The sequence below is a fragment of the Platalea leucorodia genome (genome assembly GCF_965183815.1).
Source record: "Platalea leucorodia genome assembly, chromosome: 16".
NCBI classification, from domain to species: Eukaryota; Metazoa; Chordata; class Aves; order Pelecaniformes; family Threskiornithidae; genus Platalea; species Platalea leucorodia.
Window position 1 is genome coordinate 12,389,129 of NC_138838.1, and position 25,665 is coordinate 12,414,793.

The 25,665-nt window shown below is 44.5% G+C and overlaps 1 protein-coding gene across 1 annotated transcript; it reads right to left on the reverse strand.

Moving 5' to 3' along the window:
* Positions 1-6,286: 6,286 nt before the first annotated feature.
* On the reverse strand, positions 6,287-25,606 carry LOC309597909 (merlin-like). The gene is made up of 18 exons (XM_082327900.1): positions 25,466-25,606; positions 23,995-24,112; positions 22,086-22,211; positions 21,590-21,712; positions 17,807-17,890; positions 16,926-16,994; positions 16,627-16,709; positions 15,313-15,388; positions 14,721-14,858; positions 12,889-12,963; positions 12,013-12,126; positions 11,460-11,582; positions 10,662-10,879; positions 9,867-9,969; positions 9,016-9,143; positions 8,265-8,415; positions 7,369-7,578; positions 6,287-6,360 (listed from the first exon to the last, which is right to left on the reverse strand). Exons 1-18 carry the CDS (start codon positions 25,471-25,473, stop codon positions 6,325-6,327), a joined length of 1,983 nt encoding a protein of 660 aa, XP_082184026.1. The 5' UTR covers positions 25,474-25,606; the 3' UTR covers positions 6,287-6,324.
* Between the last annotated feature and the right edge of the window lie 59 nt (positions 25,607-25,665).

Sequence of the window (25,665 nt, forward strand, 5' to 3'; positions counted from 1 at the left end):
GCCATGTTAGAGGTGTGCTCTTCCTTCGGAATTGAACTGGTTTGTCCTTACGAGGGCCTATTCATAGAGGCGGTTCAGAGTCCTGTTTTAAGAGGTGCCGCTAACCACAGTGCTGGTTTGGAACCAACTGCTCCACAAGGCCGTACAAACGCCGCCGCCCCGGCGGGCAGCAGCTGCCGGCTCTCTTGTTCCCAGGACAAACGCCAGAGTCACTTGTTCCCTCCGGGACTGGAGGTGGTTTCAGCGGTTGTGGGTTTTTGCTGTGTGATTAACTGCTTGTCCTGGTTTCAGCTGGGATAGAGTTAATTTTCTTCTTAGTAGCTGGTATAGTGCTGTGTTTTGGATTTGAGATGAGAATGATGTTGATAACACACTGATGTTTTGGTTCTTGCTGAGCAGAGTTTACACTGGTCAAGGACTTTCCAGCTTCTCGTGTTCTGCCCGGTGCATAAGAAGCTGGGAGGGGGCACAGCCAGGGGCGCTGACCCAGACTGGCCACGGGGCTATTCCATACCCTATCTCATCGTGCCCAGTATGGAAACTGGGGGAAGAAGGAGGAAGGGGGGGACGCTCGGAGCGATGGCGTTTGTCTTCCCAAGTCACTGTTAGGCGCGATGGAGCCCTGCTTTCCTGGGGATGGCTGAGCACCTGCCTGCTGATGGGAAGGAGGGAATGAATTCCTTGCTTTGCTTTGCTTGTGCACGCGGCTTTTGCTTTACCTATTAAACTGTCTTTATCTCAGCCCATGAGTTTTCTCACTTTTACTCTTCTGATTCTCTCCCCCATCCCACCGGGGGGGAGTGAGCGAGCGGCTGCGTGGTGCTTAGTTGCCAGCTGGGGTTAAACCACGACGCTGCTTCGCTCTGAAACCCCTCTGGCCGCTCAGCGCAAGCATGCAGTCTGGAATCACTGAATAATAGCACTTCGTACAAATCTCCTCCAGAGCATCCTTCTTGGACACTCCCGTCTCCAGCAGCCCCTCCTCTGCCCTGCAGGAGCGGGGCTGGGGCGGCCGCGCACAGTGCCGACATCCCCACCTCCTACGCTGACCGCTTGCTGCTTCTGCTCCCCAGGAGTGAATTTGGTTTTGCAGTTGCAACCTTTTACTCTTCACGTTCCCTGTATTTACCCACCCCAGCTCGCCGTCCTTGCTGCCACATCCCCGGGAACACGGTCACCCTTGCTGGTACCTAAGCACATCACATCTCCTTTGGGATCACCAGGGGGGTTTATTTTGGTTTCCTCTGCATACTTGGCTCTGGTCACCTCCTGCGAGTCCCTCTGAGCTTTGTGGGCTGCCACTCTGCTGAGTCAAAAGATTTTTATAACACTATTTTATATTTTCAGGCTTTTTCTGTTGACTTCCTCTTTCCCTGGAAACTCCCTTTCGAATTTACTGGCACAAGACAGTTTCTGGGGTCAGCTTGTGTCCCTTTCCCCGTGCTCCTTTCAGCCACGGGATGTAGGACTGAATCACGCTGTAGGCAGGATTATTTAATGGTCCCTCCCGGTCTCTCACTTCTGCCCCCCCAGTCTGTGAACCCCAGCACCCGCAGCACCCCCCCGGCCCAGCCACAAAGCTGTCTCTTTGGACAGTCTCTTCCACTTTCCAGCTGATTTTTCCTTCTGTGAATTCCCCAGGGAGAGCACAGAGGTTTACAGCCAGCAGGCAACAAGCTGTCCCATCTTGGCTTTGCTGTTAGGACCAAGCCTGGACTAATGGCAACCGTTAGCCCTTTACTGTCCTTGTCTGAGAACACCTTAAGCCTGCCGGGTGTAACTCAGCATGAGAAACCCCCTCCTGCCAGGAGAGGTATCCTCCTGATTCAAAGTGCTCTTTGGTGTGAAAACTACTTTGTACCCCGGTCTAAATGCCTCAGTGCAGCCCCAGGGGTGGGCTCCCCTGTGTGCCCAGGGCCCCTCCAAAAAGCTGACCCTGCTACCCCTGAAAATGCCTTGCAGGAAGATGGAAAGGAGTCCAAAGAGCGCAGAGAACCAGAAATAACAACACATAGCTGAGTCTTGCATCTGGGCCCGTCTTGTGCCCATTGAGCCACGTGAAAGCAGTTTGACCTGGGATTTTTGCCACCAAGGACTCATCACAGCTGTCCCCACACCAGGCCTGTGTCCCCACACCAGGCCTGTGTCCCCACCATCCTTCCCATCACCAGGAGCCGCAGGCTGGGAGCACGTGTGACAATGGCAAACGAAGGGCGCTAGCCTAGCGTCCCACGCACGCTCCTGAGGTCTGAGCACAAGTGCCAGGGATGCTCTGGGAAGGACACAAGAAGGTGGCAGCAGCCTCCAGCAACAGAGAACAAATATCCTGGGCACAAGAGACAACACTAGACCTTGCCGGCTCAGAGTGCACGAGGCTAGAGTTCTTCTCCCAAGTAACAAGGGATAGGACAAGAGGAAACGGGCTCACGTTGTGCCAGGGGAGGTTTAGATTAGATATTAGGAAAAACTTCTTCACGCAGAGAGTGGTCAGGCACTGGCACAGGCTGCCCAGGGAAGTGGTACAACCACAGTCCCTGGAAGCATTCAAAAAACGTGTGGATGTGGTGCTTAGGGCCATGGTTTAGAGGTGGACCAGGCAGTCAGGTTAACGGTTGGGCTCTATGATCCCAGAGGTCCTTTCCAACCTTCACAATTCTGTGGTTTTAAGTGAGGCAGCGGCAGAGTGAGATGCAGGGATGACAACCGGTTTGCAAGGAAGAAGAGGAAGCAGCCTGCTTCTGCGCAGCTCTCCACCAGCAGTCCGCGGAGGCAGGACGTGAACTCATCGTGCTGCTGGTGGCCGGGCTCCCTAACGGCAGCAGCGCAGGCAGGAAAAGGTCAAGAGCAGATGACTTGAGGGTCAGCCCCAGGCGCTGCGGCACTCGCCTTCCAGGGCCAGGTTAACCTGGATGCAGGTCTCCTTGAGAGACAGGTCCCTGGAGAGGACCTGCTGGCTCTAAGGGCTAAACGGCACTTGCTCACTCCCACAGCTCAGATCAGGAGCACCCTGCTGCACACGTTTTCCATCTAAGGTTTTTATGAGGGCAGGGAGAGGCCCTTGGGGTTAGAGCACGTGGTTTTTTTCAGAGAAACACAGAAAACTGGCCTGAGGAAAGTCATCAACTTCTACACAGAAGAGCAACACTCACTGCGTCGCTCCATGTACGGAGCTCCTCGCTCTCCAGGTGATTACTAGCACTTCCTCACTGCTGCCACATTTTTTCTTCCACTTTTTGCTGTAGTTTGAGACCAAAACATTGCGTCTTATCCAGCATGAAAACAAAGGATGAATTTGTTCTTTCCTCCTTGCAGTGACCCTTGTAGACTGCTCTCAGGCCTCTCCCACCCTCTTTAGACTACACACCACAATTCTTCCATGCTCTGCAAATTTCCCAAGCCTATGCTTGTTCCAAATAGCATTAATGAAAATATCACATAACACCGGACCCACGGGGTCCCACATGCTTCTGGCAGTCATGGATGAAGTCCACCCAGACGGCGATTTTCACAGTCTGATGATGACAGTGATGTGTCAGAAATTTTACAATTTTTTTTTGTAATATGGGGAGCTAGCTCATACCCATGGGACTAAGCTGTTTGTGCAATAATCACCTCTCAGAGTATACTGCTTGTACACTTCGAATCCCCATCAAAAATTATGTCAGGTTAAACTCCAGGAAGAGAACACGAGCAAGTTCAGGCTGCTGTGGGAACATACCAATTGGCAGAGATTCCCAGGGAGCAATGCAGGGCTTCCGAGCCAGGTCTTCCTGCGCTACTGTAGAGCACGTCAAAGCCAAGATAGCCGTGTTCTCTTCCCTGCTTTGGGGGAAACCAGGACTCGTGCTTCTCATGCTTTCTTCAACTGAAAGACAATCTTATATCCTTCTCAACCCATCTGCAGCTCCCTGTTTTAAGAAGTGGTCGATAGTGCAAGTGAGTACGAGCATCAGAAGCACCAACATACAAAGCTTAGTTGCTGCAAATATTTATTTAGGTTTTAAGCAAAAAGATGCCCAGGTGGCACTTCTCTTTGCAGTGCCCTCCCAGGAACAGCTCAGTACATCTGACAACCTGTGGTTGTGCAAACATTTCTCCAGCAGATCCCAGCTCCTCTTACCCCATCTAATCTTTCAAACACCATACAAGTGTGCAGGAACACGGTGCTGCACATGAGCAACGCACAGCAAGAATACCTGCGAGCCAGCAGGCTGCAAACAGCTTGTGCAGAGAGGCGTCATTTGTAAGCTGGCAGCAGTGTGACCCTGTCCTTTTCTTCATTGTGACAGACAGGACCAAGTCCAAAGAAATAAACCCATCGTGCACATGGAGGAGTTCTCCTCTATGCCCTATACCACGATGCAGCTCAGATACGACAGCAAAAGGAAGCCCCAGCACATGTCACGAGGGTGCCAAGGCCCTGGCACAGGTTGCCCAGAGAAGCTGGGGATGCCCCATCCCTGGCAGTGCTCAAGGCCAGGCTGGATGGGGCTCTGAGCAGCCTGGTCTGGTGGAAGGTGTCCCTGCCCATGGTGGGGGGTTGGAACCAGACTGTCTTTAAGGTCCCTTCCAGCCCAAACCATTCTAGGATTCAACGTCACAGAATAAGGGTACAAGCTTAGTTATCTGTGGCAAGACACACACACAAAAAAGAGGAAACAGGAAAAGACCCACCAGGGAAATCCCAGCACTCCGAGAATGCCATGTTCAGAGTCGTTTTGTACTGTTTTCCTCTAGGACCATTTCCTCTCTCACCACTGTCCAAGTTCTGGCCAATGCCACCTACCCAACCTTGGGACCTTGCCAGCATCTGCCTCTCCAGCCTGACACCTCTGACACCTTCTCCATCTCACACAGCTTTTCCCAGCGAGATCAGAAACAATTGGCATGCAACAGTCTGCAAACACCTCGTATCAGACAGAGCTGTGAAGAGAATTAACACGCACCACCACCCCCCTGCCAACCGAAGGCAGGAGCTGCTCTCAAGGCTGAGAGGACCACAGGACAGCGCCGCAGACCGCGGCTACGCGCACCTTGCCACGTAACCGCCAGGACCGCCCGGAGTCCCAGAACAGAGCTGGCTACAGCTGCTGCCCCCCGCTGCGCGCACAGCCTGTTGCAGATGTGTACAGACAGGATTTGTGTGTTTGTTCTCAGCATCTGCCTTGTTAACGTTGTTGGAACATTGACACAACGTTCAGTTCAAAGCTGTTACTAGCAAGTGGAAATTGAAGCTTTTTATTGCATGTATTTTTTTTAATCTTAGCTTTCAGAACAAGGTATTTAACAACATTAACACTCATTTTTACATCACATGTCACATCCTCAATTGTGCTACTACTTTAGCTACAGCTGCATGTCGTCTGCTGCCCCAGAAGTCCTCAAACAAGATTTCTGGTGAAACAGACACCTAAACACACACAAAACCAGAAAATGCAAGTAGGTTTTACTAATGAGGCAGGCGTTTTGCTGCATGCTCCTCTCCATCAGAAACAAGTCCAACTTTAGCAGACACCAATAGCATCTTTTGTCTTTGTCTAATTTGGAAGCTGTGTTACACAGAACTGGGAAACAAGTTAATGTATGCAAAGTTTGCTGAAGCGGCAAAAGCAACAGAAAGTGCTTGATCTAGTTCGAAACTGGAAAGAGAACAGAAGCTTTGCATTCCAAACAAAGGATTCCCCCAGGACTGAGAGGTGTTTGAAGATGTCCACTTCTACATCTGGCATCAAAAGCTGAGATTTCTCACTGAGAAATGCAAATCAATTAAGCAAACCAAGAAATGTTTGGGGAGGAAAAGGATAATATTTGGCAGGCAAACACTAAAATGTCGAGCAGCTCTGTGGGAGTCACGTCCCACGGACCGAACCAGAAACATAATGAGTTTATTGCATAGGTAAACACCAAGCTCATGTGCAATTTTTTTCTCATCCCAAACACATCTCCTGGACACTTGCTGCCTGGCATCCTTGCTACAACAGTAGAGTACCATACTGATAAGTCAGTGTGTAAAAACACCTGGGGGAGGAAGGTTTAGCCAAGTATAAAGTGTTTCTTCAAAAGTGCATAAGTAGTAAACAACACTCCTCCAGGTCTGTATGTTTACCATTGTACCCAAAGACACTAGCCATTTCACAGGGGCAGTTTTAGTGCTCCCAGTTTGTTATCTGCCTGGAAGCCGAGCGGCACCACTCTCACGATAATACCGCGTCTCTTTTGCCGAAGCCTGTCAGCAGAGCTGCGCAAGTGTCCTCGTACAGGTGCGTTTTGCAGCAGCCAAGATGGCCAGCAGGTTCTACCAGTCTGGTAAGGAAAGGAGAGGCTTCAAATGTAGATGACATCCGAGTCATGCTGCTGAACCTACAGGCAAACCAAAGAGGAAAAATTAGTTCTGCCCTGAACTCCTACTTAAAACAAAGTAACGCCCTTTGGTCCAGTTCTTCCTTCACCTCCAACTCTGGAGCCTTTTGCAAGATGCCCTGCAATAGTTTTTTCTTCCTTCTTGGAACAAGCACATTTGCCTCACCCCTGCTGCTTGGATTAGGCTAGTCTTAAAAGTTGCTTCTGTTACTTGCATCAGAAAGAGCTGCTTCCTCATCTGTTGCCACACTCAGCTGTGTTCCTTCTAGATCAAAGCACACAACCCTGAAGATTCAGGTCTTGAATACTAGAGCCTCTAACTGATCCTAAAAACCCTCAGTTTTGTTCATATAAACCAGCAAATACATCAAGCTTTCTTTATTCCTAATACCTTGCACAATCAGCATTGCCTAGAGAAAGCTGATTTCCTTCCCACTGTTCAAGACCACATGCCCTTACAGTTCTTCTTGAATGCATACTAGATTCTCCATTCTAGTGGCATTTAAAAGCAGGTTGTTTTTTCATAAGACCCAGCTCATTAGCTCTTCTGACAGGGATCATATTAGAAGAGAACTGAACTGTTGGAAGTCTAGGCATTTATTGGTATCTTACTCCCTGCCCCTTAAAACCAGAAGGCAGGCACGGTATGTTTTAAGCTCTCTATACCTGGGAGCACATGCTCATTGCCAAGCCTGGCTGATACAAATAAAATTTAACACAGATCCTCCTACTGCATACGGGCATCTCTGTTTCATTCACCAGGGTTACAGCTTTGCATTCCAGCTTAGATCATGAGTGGGCAAAACCAGGCAGCCTCAAGTTATGAACAGTCCCAAATGCTGCGCCAGCGCAGGGTCTCCAAACTCGTGCAACAGCCGTACATCGACTCGTCGTTTGAGAGGCTGTGGCAGAGCTGGACAAAACAGGTCCCTAAAGCCAGCCAGTCCCTACCTCTCTGAACTCTAAACTTTTAGTCAACATTTGGGAATTCTTTACAAATCTGATTACCTTTATAATCTGTTTTCTGGTTCCTGTGCCCACAGTGTTGGCAAGCAAGGAATTTGCTTGAAAAGATGACTTTTCCACTGGCACTGTGTGTTGAATTTTGTTGGTACAAGGCCAGCTGCTTGTAGTATTTAACAAGGAAGGAGGTAAAGGCCTTCGAAGATTTATATCCAATGAATCTCCAGTTTCGAAGGTTTTCATCCACAATGGGGTCTTTAAAAGAAAAGAACACATGGAAATTCAATGCCCTCTCTATCTCAACACTCATTAAGCCAAAAAGAACATCAGATGCATAGTCAGAAAATAAAGGCCATCTTCCCTCAAGGTTTTTGCAAGCCTCCCTTCTCTCTCTAAAACCGTTGACTGGGAGCCATTTTTGCTATCTGTGGAACAACCTGGAAGGACAAAGCCAGCCCTATTCTTGCACTGGTTCAGGAAGAGGCTGGAGTGTTTATATAAGTAACAAGAAACTTATGACAAAAATCAGGGTTTAGTTCCTCACAACCTTAAAAAAAATACACCAAGACTCTTCTTACTTTTAGCAACCACAAAGCACGTGAATGAAAATGTGATGCAAACTGCAAGGAACCACATTTAAATGTGTTATTGTTACAACGATTTCATTTGCTCCAAGACCTTAAACCCTCACTGTGATTTCATAAGCTGTAAAATAAGATGATTATGTTTTTCTTATGGTACTGGTATCCCACCCAGGAAAGACTTCTTAGATTTTGTTTTGACATTAGTTTTCCTTGTCTGTGTTCACGCTTTTAATATTTTACTATCAAGAGTACTAAACATGTGCCTTGAACTGAAATACAGCAACACCTTTGGCACACCCACACGATTCTCTTTTATGGTTCATGCTGAAAAAAGCAGCAGGTGTTTATGGTACATACATTTCCTAAAGAGCGATCCAAGGATCCCAGTACTTCATTCCAATGAGAGTAAAGCCCAGACTGTTTTTCTTCTAGTTTCAAAGCATGTATTTCAGACTTCAGTTCTTTCAGCCGATCTTCGAATTTTCTGCTCTTTTCTAAGTAGTCTAGCCTGCAGTCCACACATTGGAGACAAAAAGCTTATTGGCACAACATAGCTCTAGAGCAGGTGTGTGTGGAAGGAGGAGAGAGGCAGTTCTTTGTTTCATTTTGGTTTTTTGATAGGCAAAAGGAAGTCACACGTCAGCCTGACTCCCCTGGCCCAGTGAGAGGGGGGTTCACTTCCACCCTTCAGCATTCACACACTTAACTTTTTACCAAGCATTTCCTTCCAGACGGAGAGGAAAAGCCTCTCCATGTATGAGATCAAAGCGATATCATGTTTAAACACTAGAGGGAAACTTCTGTCCTCTAAGATGCTGTTACTCCGGCAAAGCCCTTTGCCCCTGACATAATGCTCTCCAAGACGGAAGGGTTCTGGACTTGTCATAGCTTGATGCCACGAGAACACTCTTCCTCTGTGTAAATAGCTACTCTTACACAAACGTAATCCACACCAGCTCAGTAAAAGGCCTCCAGCCATACGTACAAGTAGGAGGCCATCCTAAGTTGTTAAAAGGATGAACTGTGATTCCCAGAGATTATTTTTTTTCCTTTCTGTACTTCCCATTATTAACATTCTCATTTATTTACACCATAAGAATACTGATACCTCTCTCTCTCTATCTCAAAGGATAGTCTCTTGAGGTCAATGTCCTTCAAATCCAGCTTTATGGATCCTTTGTCAAAGTTGGCATCTCTGGTGTCAGCTGGCGAGTAGTGCGGGTAATTGACCATGTGCTGCAAGAGGCAACAAGCACTGTCAGCAAGATCTCATCGTTTGGTTTTGAGTTGCTCTCCCCAGCTCCCACAAGCATGCCATGCTGAGCCATTCCATAAGTTACCCATGGATTCTGAGACACAGATGCTCCTGCAGGCCTTCCCCTCTACCCAAGTGGCCCCAGATGAACTGCTGAAGTCCACAACCCACAGATCCAAGGGCAGAGTAGCATCCTGGCTGCAACGCTCTTATCTATTTCAGCAGAGAATGGAAATCCATTCTCAGCAAGACTGGAGCAGAAGAGGGAGTTGGGGCACACAGCCTTAGCACTGCCTTCTTGCTGGAGACAGCTTCATCTGCTTTGCCTAAAGACACTCACGGGCAATTCACATGCCAGAACAACACAGCTGGCTCAGGACAACCACCTCCACAAAGTGCTGCCTGACTGAGATGGCAGGGAGTCAGTATTAGGCACAAATGCAGGCAAGACAATCTCTGCTCACTAAGTTCCAACACCAGTCTTGTTTTTTCACTTTTGTCTCACCTTTCTTATCATCCTGACTCACTGCCCTGAACAAATGCAACTTCCTACACCATGGTTAAGCACCAGTTGGTCCTATAGTTGTTTGTCCCCCAGCTGGATGCAGACATGCCACTACTCAGCTTGATGGGGGCTACAGAAATGCAATCAACATCTGACTATCTGTGAAGATGAAGTGGGGCCCGGTCAAGCAGCAACTTACAGGATAATTAAGCCTGGTTATGTCTAAGAGTTTCTGCTTCGCTTTCCGTTCAGCCTCCCTGGCTTCATGCAGATCTTGTTTCAGATGCTCTGCTTCCTTGGCTCTGTAAGACAAATATCCTGATGTGAATGGCTGATGATTTCCAGTATGAAGCAACACAGATTTCAGAGCTATGCACCTCATGAGCTTCCAGAGAAGATCCATTACTGTGAGTGATTCCTTTACCCAAAGACACTTGTGGTATGATGGTCACATGGAGAACTAACTGGACACAGCATGACACATGCTTTCAGAGACAATCCTGCACAAACTGGATGAATTAACATGTTTTTCCTACTCCTAATTTCCATGGGCTCAGTTCTGACAGACTCTCCAGGCTGTCAGAGATCCTCCCTGAGGTGGGGAGAGGTGCAACATATCTGCTCTTTGTTTTGGCAAGCTTTTTGGCAGTACCCTAAAACAAGCAGAAGGCCCTTAATAACAAGGTTAAACATCCTCTGTCCACACTGGTCTGCTCTGCATCTTCAGGCAGCACAGTGTTATGGAACATGCAAACACTTACAGAGTGATTTATATTCCACACGAGTTTACCTGGTTTGCACTCCTCAAAGATCTGAAAGGGACACAAGAGACCATCACTTGGTGGAACAAACAAGACTCAAGAAGGCTTAGTCACTCTGAAGCGATGCTTAGGGAACAACCCCTCCCTCACGGGCTTAGCTCTGAGAAAAGCATCACACTCTCCACCCAGGCATCCCAGTAGGGACCACACAACCCCACTCAAGCAAATCTAACCTCCGGTCAGACTCCTTCACCAGCTTCACTGCTATCAGCTCTGCCTCCCGCATCTTCTGCTCCATCAGGCGTTTCTCCTCCTTGGTTTTCAGAGCTGTGATCTCCAGCCTCTGTCGCTCTTGCTCAGCTTCTGCAGCATTCTGGGCCAGCAATTTTGCTTCTTCCTCTGCAATCTGAGCTTTCTCAGCCAGCAACTCTGCTGCTTCCTGGGATCGGAGCTAAGAGGAAACAATTTTTCTTAGTTTCCCTGTCTAGCATCTACAAAGTCACCCCTGCAGACAGTCAGGAAGAGAACATCTTTCCCCAAAAGATCAATGATAAAAATACTATTCCTTAAAATAAAAACTATAGTAAACATAATTGTAGGATCTGGTGTTCCTTCTCTGCTCCAGAATTGCCTAACTTCCTTCCTGCCTCTCACCTCTACAAAGCAGGAGACATTTGCTTGGAGCTGGACAAAGGCATCAACCAAAAACTGAAGTTGGCCCCTTCAGCTGCCAGTGCACCATGCCCCTTTCTCACAATTTCAGCTCCAAGGTTGCTTCCTTTCTTCCCTCTTTGCCTGAAGAAAGCACTGTGAACCTAATACAGGGAGCGAATGGCTCACAGCAAATGGAGGTTATGGCACATTAGAGTTTTCTCAGCATGCCTGCTCCACCAGTGGTCAGAAACTCTCCAGCCTTGTCTGAGCCATAATTCCTGGGGTCTCACAGGAGCCATAAGAAAAAAAATAAAAAATGCTTCCAAACCAAGAAAGCCCATCAAGCACAATAACATTCAGACTAATGTGCTACTCACCAGGGCCTCATTGGCCTGCCTGGCTTCATCTTCCAGCTGGAAAAGACGCCTTTCCAGCTCTTCTTTGACTCGCTCAGCTTCTTCTCGGAGCTGCTTCTCCCTGGCCAGCCTTTGATTCTCCATCTGGAAATAGAATGAGCAATACCACATCTGTGGGTTTGCAGCAGAACCTCCTCTGGGCCTGAGGCAGCACAGCAAATGAATCTAATGAAGAACGGACTGCTCTCTAGCTGGTGGACAGATATTCACCAGAGATGCATTGCTGGAGCTGCTTGCACTTTGCAGCACTGAACTCCTCTAACAGGTACTACTGGTTATTTCAGATAGCACTTGGATCGATCTGTTCTGTAGCCCAAATCTTTGCAATCGCCTATTCAGTTTCACAAACATCACTTACATCCTCAGATGCTGCATACACACTAGAGGTGTTCCCACATTCAATCCTGCTGCCCGTTCTCACCTCCCACACACATATTGATGCAATGCATGGACAGCAAGGGCACCAGCTGGAATAATCACTGTTTTCAACAATAGAGGAGCAGAAATAATCTACCTTTTTTCTAGCTTTTTCTTCCCTGGCTTGTGCTTTCATTTGCTGGATCTCTATTGAGTCCACTTTTCTTCTCCTCATAAATAGGTCATGGTTTCCAATGCACAACTGCAAAATCTGGATAGGAAAAGCAAAGCAAATGCAATTTTGATGTACTTGTGTCCCAGCCACAGGGACAGAGCGCCCCACATTGGCCTCAGGACAGAAGCTGACAACTCTGACCTCTGCACAAGAGCTGGAAGTTGCTTCCCTTCCAAGAAAATCAGCACCCAGGGGAGGGTCATACCCAAGTACATAACAGTTTAGAAAAGTTCATAACAGGGTGAGGGGTTCCTTCTGTCCTGCATCCCCCTCTGGTTCCATTTTCCTGAATAACAACAGGCAATAGATCTAGGCCAAGAGTACACAAGATGTAGCTGTGGGAATGGGCACCTGGGATGGCCCCTCCACAAGCTGAGAAGTGACCCAGCCCCCGTGGCTGTGTTAGGAAGCAATCAGTAATGATACAATTAGCCAGCTGATCAGGTCCCTTCCTTGTTGCTGCTCCCAGAAAAGGAGAGGCAGTTGCTGATTAAGAACCCACAGCAACCAGATGCTGCAGTGGCTTTGCACCTTTCCATACACTACATACTCCCAGCATCTGGATTTCCCTTTGTGATTTGGGCCTTCTTTCACATCTCGCTTCCCACCCATCATCTCCCCTTCCCAGAGAGGACAAACATATGCACCCTGACTTCCCAACCAGAACAACCCTCAGGAAAACACATGCAGAAACTCAATGCTCCCTGGCCTCTCCATAGGTTTTACAAACCATACTTCTCACTCAGATATCAGTCAGTATTACCAGGCTGTTTTAAAGAAGGAAAGCAGGACACTTACCAATTTGTTCACTTTGAGTTGAGAGGAAAAGAACTTGAAGACTTCTGCTTTTTTGTCAAGAGGTTTAATAGTTAACTATACAGGCAAAAGAAAAAAAAGAAAGGAAACAGTGAGAAGGAGGAAAAACAAAGCTGAAACTATTAATACTAATGCAAACTTTAGCCCATCTCCACTTCTCTCCAGGGAAGCAATGATTTATGCCACAAATGTGGGGAGAGTGATGCAAAAATGTTTTGCTCAAAAGAATCAGAACCAGGGCTGCTGTTACACAGGCTCCTCATCTGCTCCCGTAGCAGGCTGTCAGAAGATAAAGCCTCCCACAGACTCACCCCGGTGCCAGTTTGGATGGTGGCTTTCATAATACCACCTGTGCATCGCAAACTATGCTAAGAACCCTGGAACAAGCGCTGGTTATCAGGAAAACAGAACACATTACTAATCCCCAGCAGCAGTCATGTTCCTGAAGTCAGGGAGATGTCAAACACCTCTCTGAACACCAATCATTGCAGGTGTAACCAAAACGTATCGAGGGCCTGAAGGACTTGTTCTTCTGACCATCAGATGACAGTCCTGGAGCTCCTGCTTTCTCACATTTTCAGTCCTATCTCCCAAGCTGTTTCCAGAGGACAGGAAGGGCTTTCATGCTGCCAGGTCAGTACATGCTGTTTCACTTCGGATGTTGTACTTGGTTTGGCTGCATAACAAAATATGGCTCCATTCTTTAAGATCCTGTTTTCTGCGACTCAGGGGTTAGCTAGCACTCTATTCCTATAATTCATTTGCAATGCAATGTGTAATTTCAGGCCACCTGAGTCACCAAGATCATAATGTCCTACAGCTTGTTACACCCTGTAGGTAATGACTGGTTGAATGTGTTGCCTTGTAAGGAGCAGGGCTGTGAATGTGTCACTGACTACAGTGGAGCTTTAATACAGGGCTGCCCAGTTTCCCAACAAGAGGGAGGTAAAGCAGTTTATTCACAGACCAGAGGAGAAGTTTAATGTCATGTAAGGACCGAAAACTTTTTGGAGGCAGAACTCCTGTAGGCTGCCCTGCCTGACTTAATGTATGCATATCTAACTCTGGACAGCAAATCTCATCCTCAATGTTTTTCAAAAGGCCCACAGAAAACGGAACAGGCTGTGCTGTCCTTTAGCTGACAAATCCCAGGTATTCCAGTACCAATGTAGTTTTTCTGATTATAGCCATCCATGTAGCCACATGATTCGTAATGAGACTAAATTTCACCCACTCCCCACTGTACTTTCTACAAGTAAAAGATGGGCTCTGAAATCACAGTGAAATTGCAATGGTAGGGTTGTGCTGAAGACTGAAATCATGCACTAACGAACTGGCAGAATTCAGGCAGAAAAACACATGCATCTCCCTGCATGTCTCCTCTTGCCAGCGTGCTGCAAACCTCATCTACATGGACAGCTTCTGCATATGAAAATGGCATTAAGTCTTTACAGATCATCTAATTCCTGCTGAGAGAACTGAAGAAGCTAGTCACGGTGGCATTCATAAGATCTCTCTTTTTCAGATATCAACACACTTGTTTTGCAAAGGACAAGCAGCAGGGAAGGACCCAGAACAGTGGGCTCCACAAGTTTGCAGAGCTCAGAGCAGCCTCTGGCTCCTAGGGGAACCGAGGTTATGCAGCACATCTGAAAGGCAGGTCTGTTATTTTCAGTTTTGTAACAAAGCTCCCTAGGATTTTTTTCCCCTTCTCCCCCAAATTATTTAAACAGAGACAGCTTTCAGCCTGTTCCAAGAATCCCAGTCCACACCCATGCCCATATAAAAAGAATAATATATCAAAGCAATCATACCTCTTTCTCACTATAGGAAATGTTTCTGATAGCACTCCACTCAAATGACTTGTTTGGAGAGAACCTGTTGTTAATGCTGTAGATATGAATACCTTTGGCATCAACTCCAAGTAGGAGATCTGTATGGTTTTTATTTTGCTAAAAAACAATAGATATCAGTAAAAGCCATTTATATTGACATTAAACAACCACAGACAAGAACAACACTTATTCTAATACATTGATTTTTATCTGTATTTTTAGAAAATTGATATTTCCACAAAATATCATGAGTGCTGTCACTGCTAGCTAATAAACCCAGTCCCCTAGGTGGACTGTAGCCACTCAAACTCTTAGTTTATTTCTCCTTCTTCCTATTAGACACCCAGAGCTACTCAAGACCTTTGTCAGATTGTAAAGCATTGATCTCAACTGTTTTATTCACCTACTCATTTAGCATGCAAGTGAACCAAGTGAGGACAATGAGTACACAGCCCACCATCAGCAGAGAAAAGCAGAAGCCAGGAGTCCCAGTTCCAAACTCCCCGGAGGATTTTAAAAGGACAGTACCATCACCTACAGCAACTGAAAACTGCTAAAATAAAGCACTTACAGCAATTGGAAAATAATTGACACCATACATTTCCAAGTCCTGGGCAATTTTCAGGTAGTTCATCTCAGCTTCATCCCTAGAGAATAAGACACTGATTATACTTGGAGATCCCTTTCCAACCTTTCTGTCCTAGCTGACTCCACAGTTCCCACTTAGACAAGAAAAGGCAATCTGGTTCTTTGTACTTTCTTTAATTTTGCCATCTTACTCTCAACAATAGAAAAAGGATAATAAAAACAGCACGTCTACAGAATAAAGACAGTAAAGCTGTACCTATTTTGAATCATGCATAGTGCAATCTTTACTAAAATTCAAGTCCAGTCTTATCCTTGTGTTAGCTTTGCCACTCCATCATTATTACACCTTGGAGACCTACCCTACCATTGTCTCCCGTGACATGAGGGTATTTCCTTCAGCAAATAGAGTTCATGGAGAAAGGAGTCCTGGACAAATTCTAAACAGAGCTTTGGGCAGAGGCCAAAGAAGGGTGAGAATCTCTCCACCCACCGTTCTTCTCCCTTCAAGGTGAGGCATCAGTAAGTCTTGAGGAAAATATTCAGTAAAGAGTGCTAAGATGCATCTAGAACAGCCAAAGAGAAACTGAACCAAAACATTAGGAAAGGCCTCTGGGTGCCAACAGCTCCTACTTCTTGTTTAATTGAATTTCCAGGTATGCTGAACGTGCTAGAAGTAGCTGAATGTCCACATGGACTAGCACCAAAACTCAGTCCTGGAACTATGAAGCCATGTCTTCACTGTTTTGATTCCTTGCTAAGTATGTCAACACCCTTTGAGCAATGATTTTCACAAGGTATAAAATATATCAGATTCTCTAGAATAAAAGAGAGACTGGCGTGATATGGCTCCAGAAAGGCAGCTGCCACATAAGGCAGACGCCAGCAACTCCAGGTAGGTAACGGCCTTAAATGAAAAGACTAATCTCTCAGGGCTAACTGCAAATTCACCACAGCTCAAACTTTCTGCAGGAACTTCTCTCTGCTGGCACACATGGACTCTGATGAGACAGGACTCTTAATTTAGATATGTTAGGTTGTGAAAGTCTGCAAGAGTCCTCCTCTTCTCTGTTCACTTCAAAGCAAGTCCAGTTTACAAGCACCTGGAGCCCTACACAAGACACTTTTCACCCCAGATGAGTGGGGTTTTTATCCTTAGTTCTAAATTAACCTATTAACATCACAGCTTGGAAACCAGTATTTCTTTGCTCACTCCACAAAAGCCAAATTTCCCTGAAGACAGCAAATAACCAGTTACTGAAATGTATGGGATTTCCAGAGAATGAAATTATTTCAATACCTGGCGATACCCCTGTGCTCAGCATACCAAGCAGTAATCTTTTCTTCCCACATCTCTGCTGTCAGCTGATACTGCCTGAGGACCTACAGAGAAAGGAAGGAGTTTGGTTTCCTCTGAAAATACAAATACATGTGCTGCCTCTCCCAAGCAACGTGAATGCAGCAATGCAGTTCACAGCTCGGTCATTTTGCCAAGTTCAGGGCAAACACAGTTTTTACTGCTCTGGTTAATGCCATAGCAATATCTGTGCTGCAAAGAGGAGATTCAAAGATTTGGTTTTATACAGAATAAAGACTTACCCTTTTGGGTAAAAGTTCATCATGGGCTAGAAAGCCTGGTTCGTGAAAATTTGGGTCATAGTCACCATACTGTCCCAAGAAAAGGAAAGATACTTCAGTTTGTGAGATGCAGAATGCTGAAGAACTTGTTACTTGCGTAGTTTGATGTGATCACTTGAGAGAGATTTTGTTTTGGTTCTCCTACATACAAGGTAATACATAATAAACAGGCTCCCCTCATCTGGACTGTCCAGGGAAGTTACTTCTGGCCTTTGTGCTATGCACGTGGCTCCACTACAGCAACTAAGGTGGCCTATAACCTTGGACTTCAGCCCTAGCCTGCAGCTCTCGGTAACTGCAGATATGAAGGAATTTCCCATGACTTCATACTCCTCTCTGAACTACAGGCTACGTTCAGGAGCGTAAGCTCCCCTACTCCTACGGCCCACTGCACACGGGCTGCGCTGCCGCAGAGGGCCAGCCCTGTGAGAATCTGTGTTTGCCTCCTGCCATTGGGTAAGTGTGGCTCTTGGTGGCACGAAGTGAACTATGTTCTGAGAGATACTAAAATCCATCGTGTCCTTCCACTGTGAGCTCTGGTATCAGCACCTGCCGTATCCATGGACATTTTTTAAAACAACAGGAAATAATTCTAGCTGGGAGAAAGATTACGTTAAAATGTTAGGTCCAAAGAAATCCCTTAAGTTGTGAAAGTGTAGTATGTAATACCAAAATCCTCGTAGTGCCATCTAATGCTTATTTTTCTAGCCATGCCTGTACCTCCCCGGATGACCTACTACTTTAATAGCAAATTTTAACACTGCTGTGTTTTACTTACCACCATGTATATGTGTCAAAAATGAAAAAAAATCAATTAAAAAAGAGCACTTCTATGCACAAACCTTGGCCTGAACAGCATAAGAAGCCAGTAAAACTGTTGCTTCTGGAGAACAATAGATTTCCTCATCCAGTATTTGTTTCTTAACCTAAATCAAGAGAAAAAGGAAGAAAGTTAAAGAAGCTCAAAGTCAGGACTTATGTCAGGCTTAAAATGAAACTAGACATGCCCGGACTATCACTTGGCACCAAAGATCAGCATTATGAGTTAATAACAGCAACAATAAAATGGCACTCAGAAACACAGGAAGCCTTTAATTAGCATTACATTTAATGAAAAAAAAAACAACCCAACTTTTGAAAGTTAAAGTATCTTAATTCTAAGTTCATAGAAATGTCAGTCAGCTATCTCCACACATTTATATAAGGAGTCCTGAAAAAGAATGTGTTATAAAACATGAATTTCATTGTCTGCACTTCATTCCTTTTAACAATTCTTCTTTTTCTTCCTGCTTTGGAAAGTTAGCCTTACAACATGTAAAACATCAAATTTTAGGTTGGAAGGGACCTCTAGAGGTCATCTAGTCAAAGCAGGTCCAACTGGGCCAGATTGCTCAGGGCTGTCCAGCTGACTGACACTGCCAAGGACAGAGACATACTGAAAACCGCACCAGTATGTTCTCGGGCTTTCCAGAATGAGAGAATAAAGGAGACCCCACAAAGGGGAGCGGACTAATAGAGCGCTTCATTTATTCAATCACAGGGGTCTAAGCACAACAAAAACATAGCGGCTTAAAAATAAAAGCCCAGTATAAACGGTAAAGAGCCTTTTAACATTCTTGTCATCTTAATAACCTATGGCGCTACCAAGATCAGAGGTGTAACAGTTTGTAAGATGTTGCTTGACCAGTTGAGTAATTTTTACTTGAAAACCTAAAGAGGGAAAAGGAAATCAATCTTCACAAATCCTCCTCTCAGGTGTAATGTATTTAGCCTACTAACAAGCACAAGACAAGAAAATTTTGCATAAGGCAGAATCTTAAACATTTCCAAAAAGAAAAATGACTTGAGATAGCACTGAGCTATCTTTACCTACAGTGCCAAAGAGTATTTGTAATGTGAACTGAAATGAACCATCAAGAAAGTTTTTCTTTTAAATTTAGTCTCTGGTGAGCACAATATATGAACCTGAGTTATAGCACAGGGAAAATTCTTTCTAAGCTGTTAAAATGGAAAGAATGAAAAGACTGAAAAGACTTTTCTTCCAAATTGGAAAGCTCCAGCTTTTGTACTCCATGGTGCAAATCATATGTTTCAGAATTTAGAACAACTTAAGATAAATCCCCCAGGAGCATTTTTTTCTGATCAGTTCTTACAAGGACATTTTGTTATACTTCTTTATGAAGAAGCAAATTACCTAACCTTTAACCAGACAACATTTAGTTTTAGTCATTTACATTTATTCACACATTTTGCAAAAAGCTGTTATGCCACATTAACTTGTAAAGGTCTGAATAGTCAGTAGAGCTGAAATCTGTAGGCACCCAGATGTCCGTACATGTTTTTCCTATTAGCATCCAGGTGTGATCTTAAGTTCTTACAGTCAGGAAACTTTGCAAGTTCAAATTTGTTTCAGTCTTGTTTTTCTACTTTGGAATGAGAAGAATTTGCTAATTGCATATCTGCTAGTCAAGGCAGGTTCAAGGAGAGAAGGAAAAAGTGAAAAAAATCAGGATTAAAAGACTAGGAAGAAAGTTCTGCCCCTCTCATTCCTTTCCAAAATTAGCTTAAGAAACAAATTGCCAAGTGGTTAAGGGTTCTGGATGAAGTTCTAGTTAGTATATTAACCCTCAGAACAGCAGCGTTTTCCCAGTACTTCGTTAACACATCCTCCTCAGGGAACAAGTGTATTTACTGTGTTTATTTACAGATGCAGACTGAATTTATTCCATAAACCCCATCTACTTGCACAGACACATACTGCTGAAAGCTAGCAGAATAAAGCAACACCCCAGGAGGCTGTAAGTTGCAGAGCACTTGAGAGCAACTCAGGAGAGAAGCTGGATGTCACAGACATTGGAACAAACAGCTGACCAACAAGTGACCATCCAAAACTCAATGCTTATGTACCTATTGCTACAGCTACAGCCTGTTGCTGCAGCTATGGAGCCACGGCATGGCTTTTCCTGGTTGATGCATCTTTATTTTGATAATGAAGCGTTGTACTCCAAGAATTTGCTCCTTTTTAACGGAGCTAAGAGAACCCTAACAATTTCTGGGACAAAAGAAAACCAAGTGGCAAATAAGAAAGCTGTCTCTGCAAAGGTACTAGCATCAATGCACTGTGGGGTTAACTTTATTACTTTTACTGGCTTCCATCTCATGGAAATTTGTAAATTTGTAAGAACCACCACAGTGTACGGACCAAGCTGTGTTCACACAGCCAACAACTCTGCTCTTGAGCACACTACTGCTGTCCTGCAGCTCCTCAGTAGCTGCTCCTATGGCAGAGCTGAAATGGGTTCTGTTACCTGCAATGAAGATTTGTCAGGGCTGGAGATTTATTCTGCTAGCATGAGTAGCAGGCACCCAGTTCAGTGGGGTAGGGAAGACAACTCAAACTGGCTAATCTGACTGGCAGAAGTCAGTGCGTGCAAGTCTGGACACTTCAGAAGAACACCAACACCATACCAAGGGAACAGCACCTCTCATCCAGGGCCTATCAGACAACGCGATGATGCCTCCAGGCTTTATCTTTGAAAGGATCACACATTGTGGTGAATCTTCCAAGAGTCGCAGCTGTGTACGCTGCTCCACTCCTTTTGAAGCTTGCTAGATGAACAAACCCATATTTCAGAATGGCTATCAAATTCTATGATTTTTTTTTTTCCCTACAAGCCAAAAATGAGGATTTCAGAAGGACAGGTTAGGGAGTTCTTGTTTTCTAGTGATTGTGCCTTCTACAGTCGTACACAACAAGATCTCCCAGTAACCACCTGGTCTATTTTTAGGAACTCGCATGCTTTAGTTTCAGGGATAGGCTGTAGTCACAGGGCTTGTTCCATCTGCAGCTGATATGGGTGAAAAAGCTTATTGTCCCCTGCTGCTTATCATCGTTCCTTCCCTGTTCTCCACCTTCACAACTGCCACCATAATTGCTTGCGTAGCTACTCCCACATGCAGTGCATACATCTAATAACAGGTCTCTTCTAATTCTGCTAATTTTGAAAGAACTAGGTTAGGGAATGGTTACACAAGAGGTTACACCAGCAGGTCTAAGACAACAATGACAAGGAGCTGTTGAGCCTCTCTTCATCCAACTTAGCTGCAGCCAGAGCAGAACAGACGACACAGTCCTCAAGATAACTTCTGAAGCTGATAAAAACGATGGCTTCACTTTATCCTTCTCAGCACTGAGCAGTTAGGGCAAAAGCCTCACAGTTCAAGATCTCTCTGGATTATTTTTTTTAAACACATACTATAGGAGCAAAACAAGTCTGGAATATCCAGCTGTGGAATTATCACCCAAACTGCTAGGTGTAAAAGTCATTTTACATGAAACTACAGGTCTCGGCAATTTAACTCCCATTCCCAGCACAAACATTAAGAGAAGCCATCAAGAGAACAAACACCTGCAGCAGGCAAGCAACACTCAGCTTACCAGTACACAAAACCACAGCAGTAAGGAGAGATGTTTGTATTTCATAAAAATGAGATCTTTACAGACACTGATAGAGCTGAAGCCAGCAGAATCATTCTGAGACCAACAGCTGCCAACAAGATCAAAGACAATACAAAAGGACTGGGGTAAATACAGAAGGAATTCATGGTTAAAAACTGTTCCTGACCTGAAGGAAGAATAAATGCTGGGTAATTTCCTGTAGTAGTTCCTCTTCTACCTTCTCTGGGTAGAATTTAGCCAAAAAATGAAAGCTAATGGGATCTTCTTTGGGGATTTCTTGATCTAAAACCTGTTTAAAGATAAAATAAAATCAGCAGCAAAAATAGCACATAAGTGTCTCAAAATAATATTCCAGAGGAAAATCAGAAAGCAGCCAATAATCCACTTAAAGCAGCCTTTCCATATTTTAGAAGGAAGGGCAATGCTGAGCTTTAACCTAATAGCACTCAGTGCCTATAGTGGTGATCGGTATGTGATATGTCAGGCCACGTGTGATAGAAGCAATCAGACCAAATTACACAATGAACTTCAGTCTTAAAAAATTATACCATCTAAAATTGGTATCTAAAGTAGTCATGTAACACATTCCTTTAGCTCCTGTGCTAAAATAAGTAAATCTTTTTATAAGTAGAAAATGGCCATGCTGTTTTTGTTTCCTATACCTTTTTGTCCATCTTTAACCAGGTGCACATTCCTTTTATCGTGTACTGCAAGCCAAAAAACCAAGTCTCCCTTAAACCGAGTGCTCGGCACACCAGATCAAACAAGTCCTTTCCCTTCCACTTCATCTAAAAGAAAAAGAAAATTAAGAAAAACAGGTATGTCGTGAATGAATTTGCTACATTTTAGTCAAGCAAACCAGGCTACCATTTGCCTTTCTCCTATGACCTCTTCTTTCACCTTTCGCTTTTCCATGAACTATGCCTACTGCTGTTTACAGCGAAGGTGCAGTAGTTACAATGCTCTGCCTCCTCCTCCTCTCCTCCAGAGAGACATTTGCAGAGCAGCTGTAGTCATGTAACCACAGCATCATGCACTTCATGAGCACAGGGAATGAGGATTGTACTATTGATTTCCTAGGACACGGCAAGGCTTTATTAATATTTGTAAAAATCTTATTCGATAGTTTATACAAATTGGAGAGACAGAGAAGGCCAGGGGAAATCAAGAGAGTGTGAGGGCACAGTGTAGAAACGCCAAACAATCAAAGCAAATCCATCTTTCACATACCTCAGCTATTTCAGTGGCACCAAGCCAAGCCTTTATGCTACTCTGATTTAAATGAACAGGAGCCTGTCCTCTAGCATAATTTACTAGCCTGGCTCCATAGAGAACAGAAACTGTGATTAAAGGTCCCGAAATTCACAAACATCCAACATTTCATTTTGTCACTGAAGAGGCAGCACATCTGTTTCTTCTGTTTGGCTACATGTTAAGAAGATTATTTTGTCTAATTGCAGGGGTCAGCCACTAAACACTTAATGGCAAACAAAAAACAACTTTTGGGCAATATTTGGATGGAAAGCAGGAAATCATCCCAGCAAAAGAGCAATATTTGGGGAGAAGGGCGAGAGAGCAAAGGAATACATCAAGCTGGATTTGATCACAAGGACTCTGATCTCTAAATCAAATTTTCCAAATCCTTTATTTTCACAACTCTGCCTACAAGTATTCTAGATCAGTAACTCACAGAAGTGCACTGCTTGTGACTAGTCTATTCTGTCCCTGAGGGACCCAGTGAAATACAAAATGCCCCACAAGTCGGTCAAGTCCCTCATTAGAATTGCCAGTCCCATTCGACCTCGGTTTTCTAACTCCTCAAAATAACTGTATGTCTTCCTTCGCTTTTGCTGGATGATTAGGAATTAATCAGGCACAGTTCTGTCTCCTCAATAGTGCAGCCCAATTAATTTAGCAATCGATCACTTGCTGTATTTGTTTTCTTCCATATTTTTCTGCAGTCAAGATTTCTCTATCCAATTTACTAAATAGCCGTAACTAATAGAAGAAAAGCTAGCTTTTTCATTTGATCCTTTTTCTCTTCTGCCCAGAGATGTAACCCAGCCATCGTAGCTAAAGAAATAAACTGGAGTTTACAAGTGGCAAATCACATTTGAAGAGAACGTCCCAGATCAACTGAGCACAAAAGTACCATTTTATAAATTATTTTATCAGCAACATCTTAGGAACAGCTCTGACCAGACTTCTTTATCCAAGCCAACAGTGTCTTAAAGAGCCATGTCACTTACAAAAAAAGAATTTTGTGGAGAAGTAGGTATACTTACAACCAAGGCCTGCATCACGTGCTGGAATGCTTATTAAGAAAGCAGGCCTACTGCTAATTTAGCAGTGTCACAGTCAAATGGATTTCATGGAAACAGCTTTAAATTCTGAATAGTCAGAGGTGTTTAACAGAAGAATGCATCTGAGCAGAAGTAATCCATTGTTTACAAAAATAACAGATCAGTTTTAAGACCATCCATGAACTGATAATCTGAACTTTTCAAATTTATGTCTTGCTGATACGAAGGTCAGTCTCCATCTTTCTAGCATTCTGCTCAGGACTCTTACCTCACAGCTGAACTCCATTTCAGCATCCACCGTTATAATTTTGACTTTAAAAGTCTTCGGTTGTTTCTTCTTCAGGCCTCGGATGGACATATTTTTTAGTTTACGAGGATAGCCACACCTGAAATCAAACATGCATTGTTTAGGGCCGGAAATTCAGTAACGTTTTCTTGGCTAGATTCCAAAGTAGGATGAGTCCAAACTTGCAGAATAAAGTCACCTTTAAATATGCATTTTTGTGTGCAAGAGTAAGAAAGGATGTGGAAACAAAACATTCAGTTTGTTCCTTAAAAACCAATTGCTCCAAAATGTCATTCCTGTCTGTTCTCTCAGACTTTGGCAAGCACTGGGTTCCTACAGCACTAGAAAGAACTTTGTTCAGACCTTACATTGCAAGATCCCGGGGCCTGCCTCTCACTACAGCTGAGGACATCTAGAGAGCCTCCACTCCAGCCCTCGTGCATTCACCCGCATCCATGCAATGCAGCAGTCTCTTGCAACAAAACTCTGCAATGGATCAAGGTTTACAGTTTCATAAAAGTAATACCCTACTTTTGAATAATGCCAACAGAAATGTGACGTTCCTCCTCCCTTTTACATATCCAAGCAAGATTCCCTTTCTCAGGAAAGGTCTCTGCGGTATATACCAACACCAAACGCATCAGTGGAGGCTCCACTTGTAAAACACAGTAGAGAGTTACATCATGCAGCAAAACCTGATTATATCAAATCCAACTCAATTCTTTTCCGTCAGTTATGGCTCCTTGAGCAACTAACCTATTGAGTTTCTTTACAAAATTACATCTTAACTCCCTGAAATGATACAAATGCCAAGAATATATGCAGTGAAACTAAGCAGAATTTACCGTGTTCTCTTGGGCATACTAACGCGCAATGATGAAAGCTATTTAGAACACAAATTTTTCCAGTGAAGTTCTTGTGAAGTGAAATGAATTTAATTTTGCAGAAGCCTACAGAAATCTTCTATTCTAAATGCAATTTACTGCATGCCATCAAGAAAAGTGGTGAGAGACAGCCATGAAATCAGCCTGTAAAGTTTGCTTCTTGTTTTCACTTTATAAAATTAACTGCTCAGACTTGCACAACCTAGTTAGTATCTGTGAACTATATAGGTCAAGAAGAGACTGAGGCATTCTTGGTTTCCTACAATATAAGACTATTACAGCGTGGCAGACTTCCAGTCTCTCCTTAAGGAATTCCAAAATAAAGTTATAGTTTAAACTGAAAAGTTCCATTTGTCTGTACCTTCCAGGATTTTATAAAATATCTTGTCCCCTTCTTTGCTTCTGCTGAGCTCTCAATTGACTTGCAAATGTACTGATTATTTTCCACTTACTTTGTATGTGCCCCCATCCAAAATTTCAAGTAGCTAAATAGGAGGTAAAATGTATATGGATGTTTTTTCTTTTCAAATTGGAGGGAAGCTGAGGCAGAGAACAGCTTAGTTAGTTACCAAATCATATGGACTTCAGCAGCAGTGTTGAGAACAAGTACTTGAGACAACTCAGAGTGGGGAAGAAGAGCTCAGGAGGAAACTCATCTTTCTGACACCATTGAGACTAGTTGAGGAGTCCTCTCCCTCCAGCTGGCTCCGGTGAAGCTTCTGCTGAAGTCTTGTTCGGTTGGGGGCAACACACTTCAGGGAAGATAATG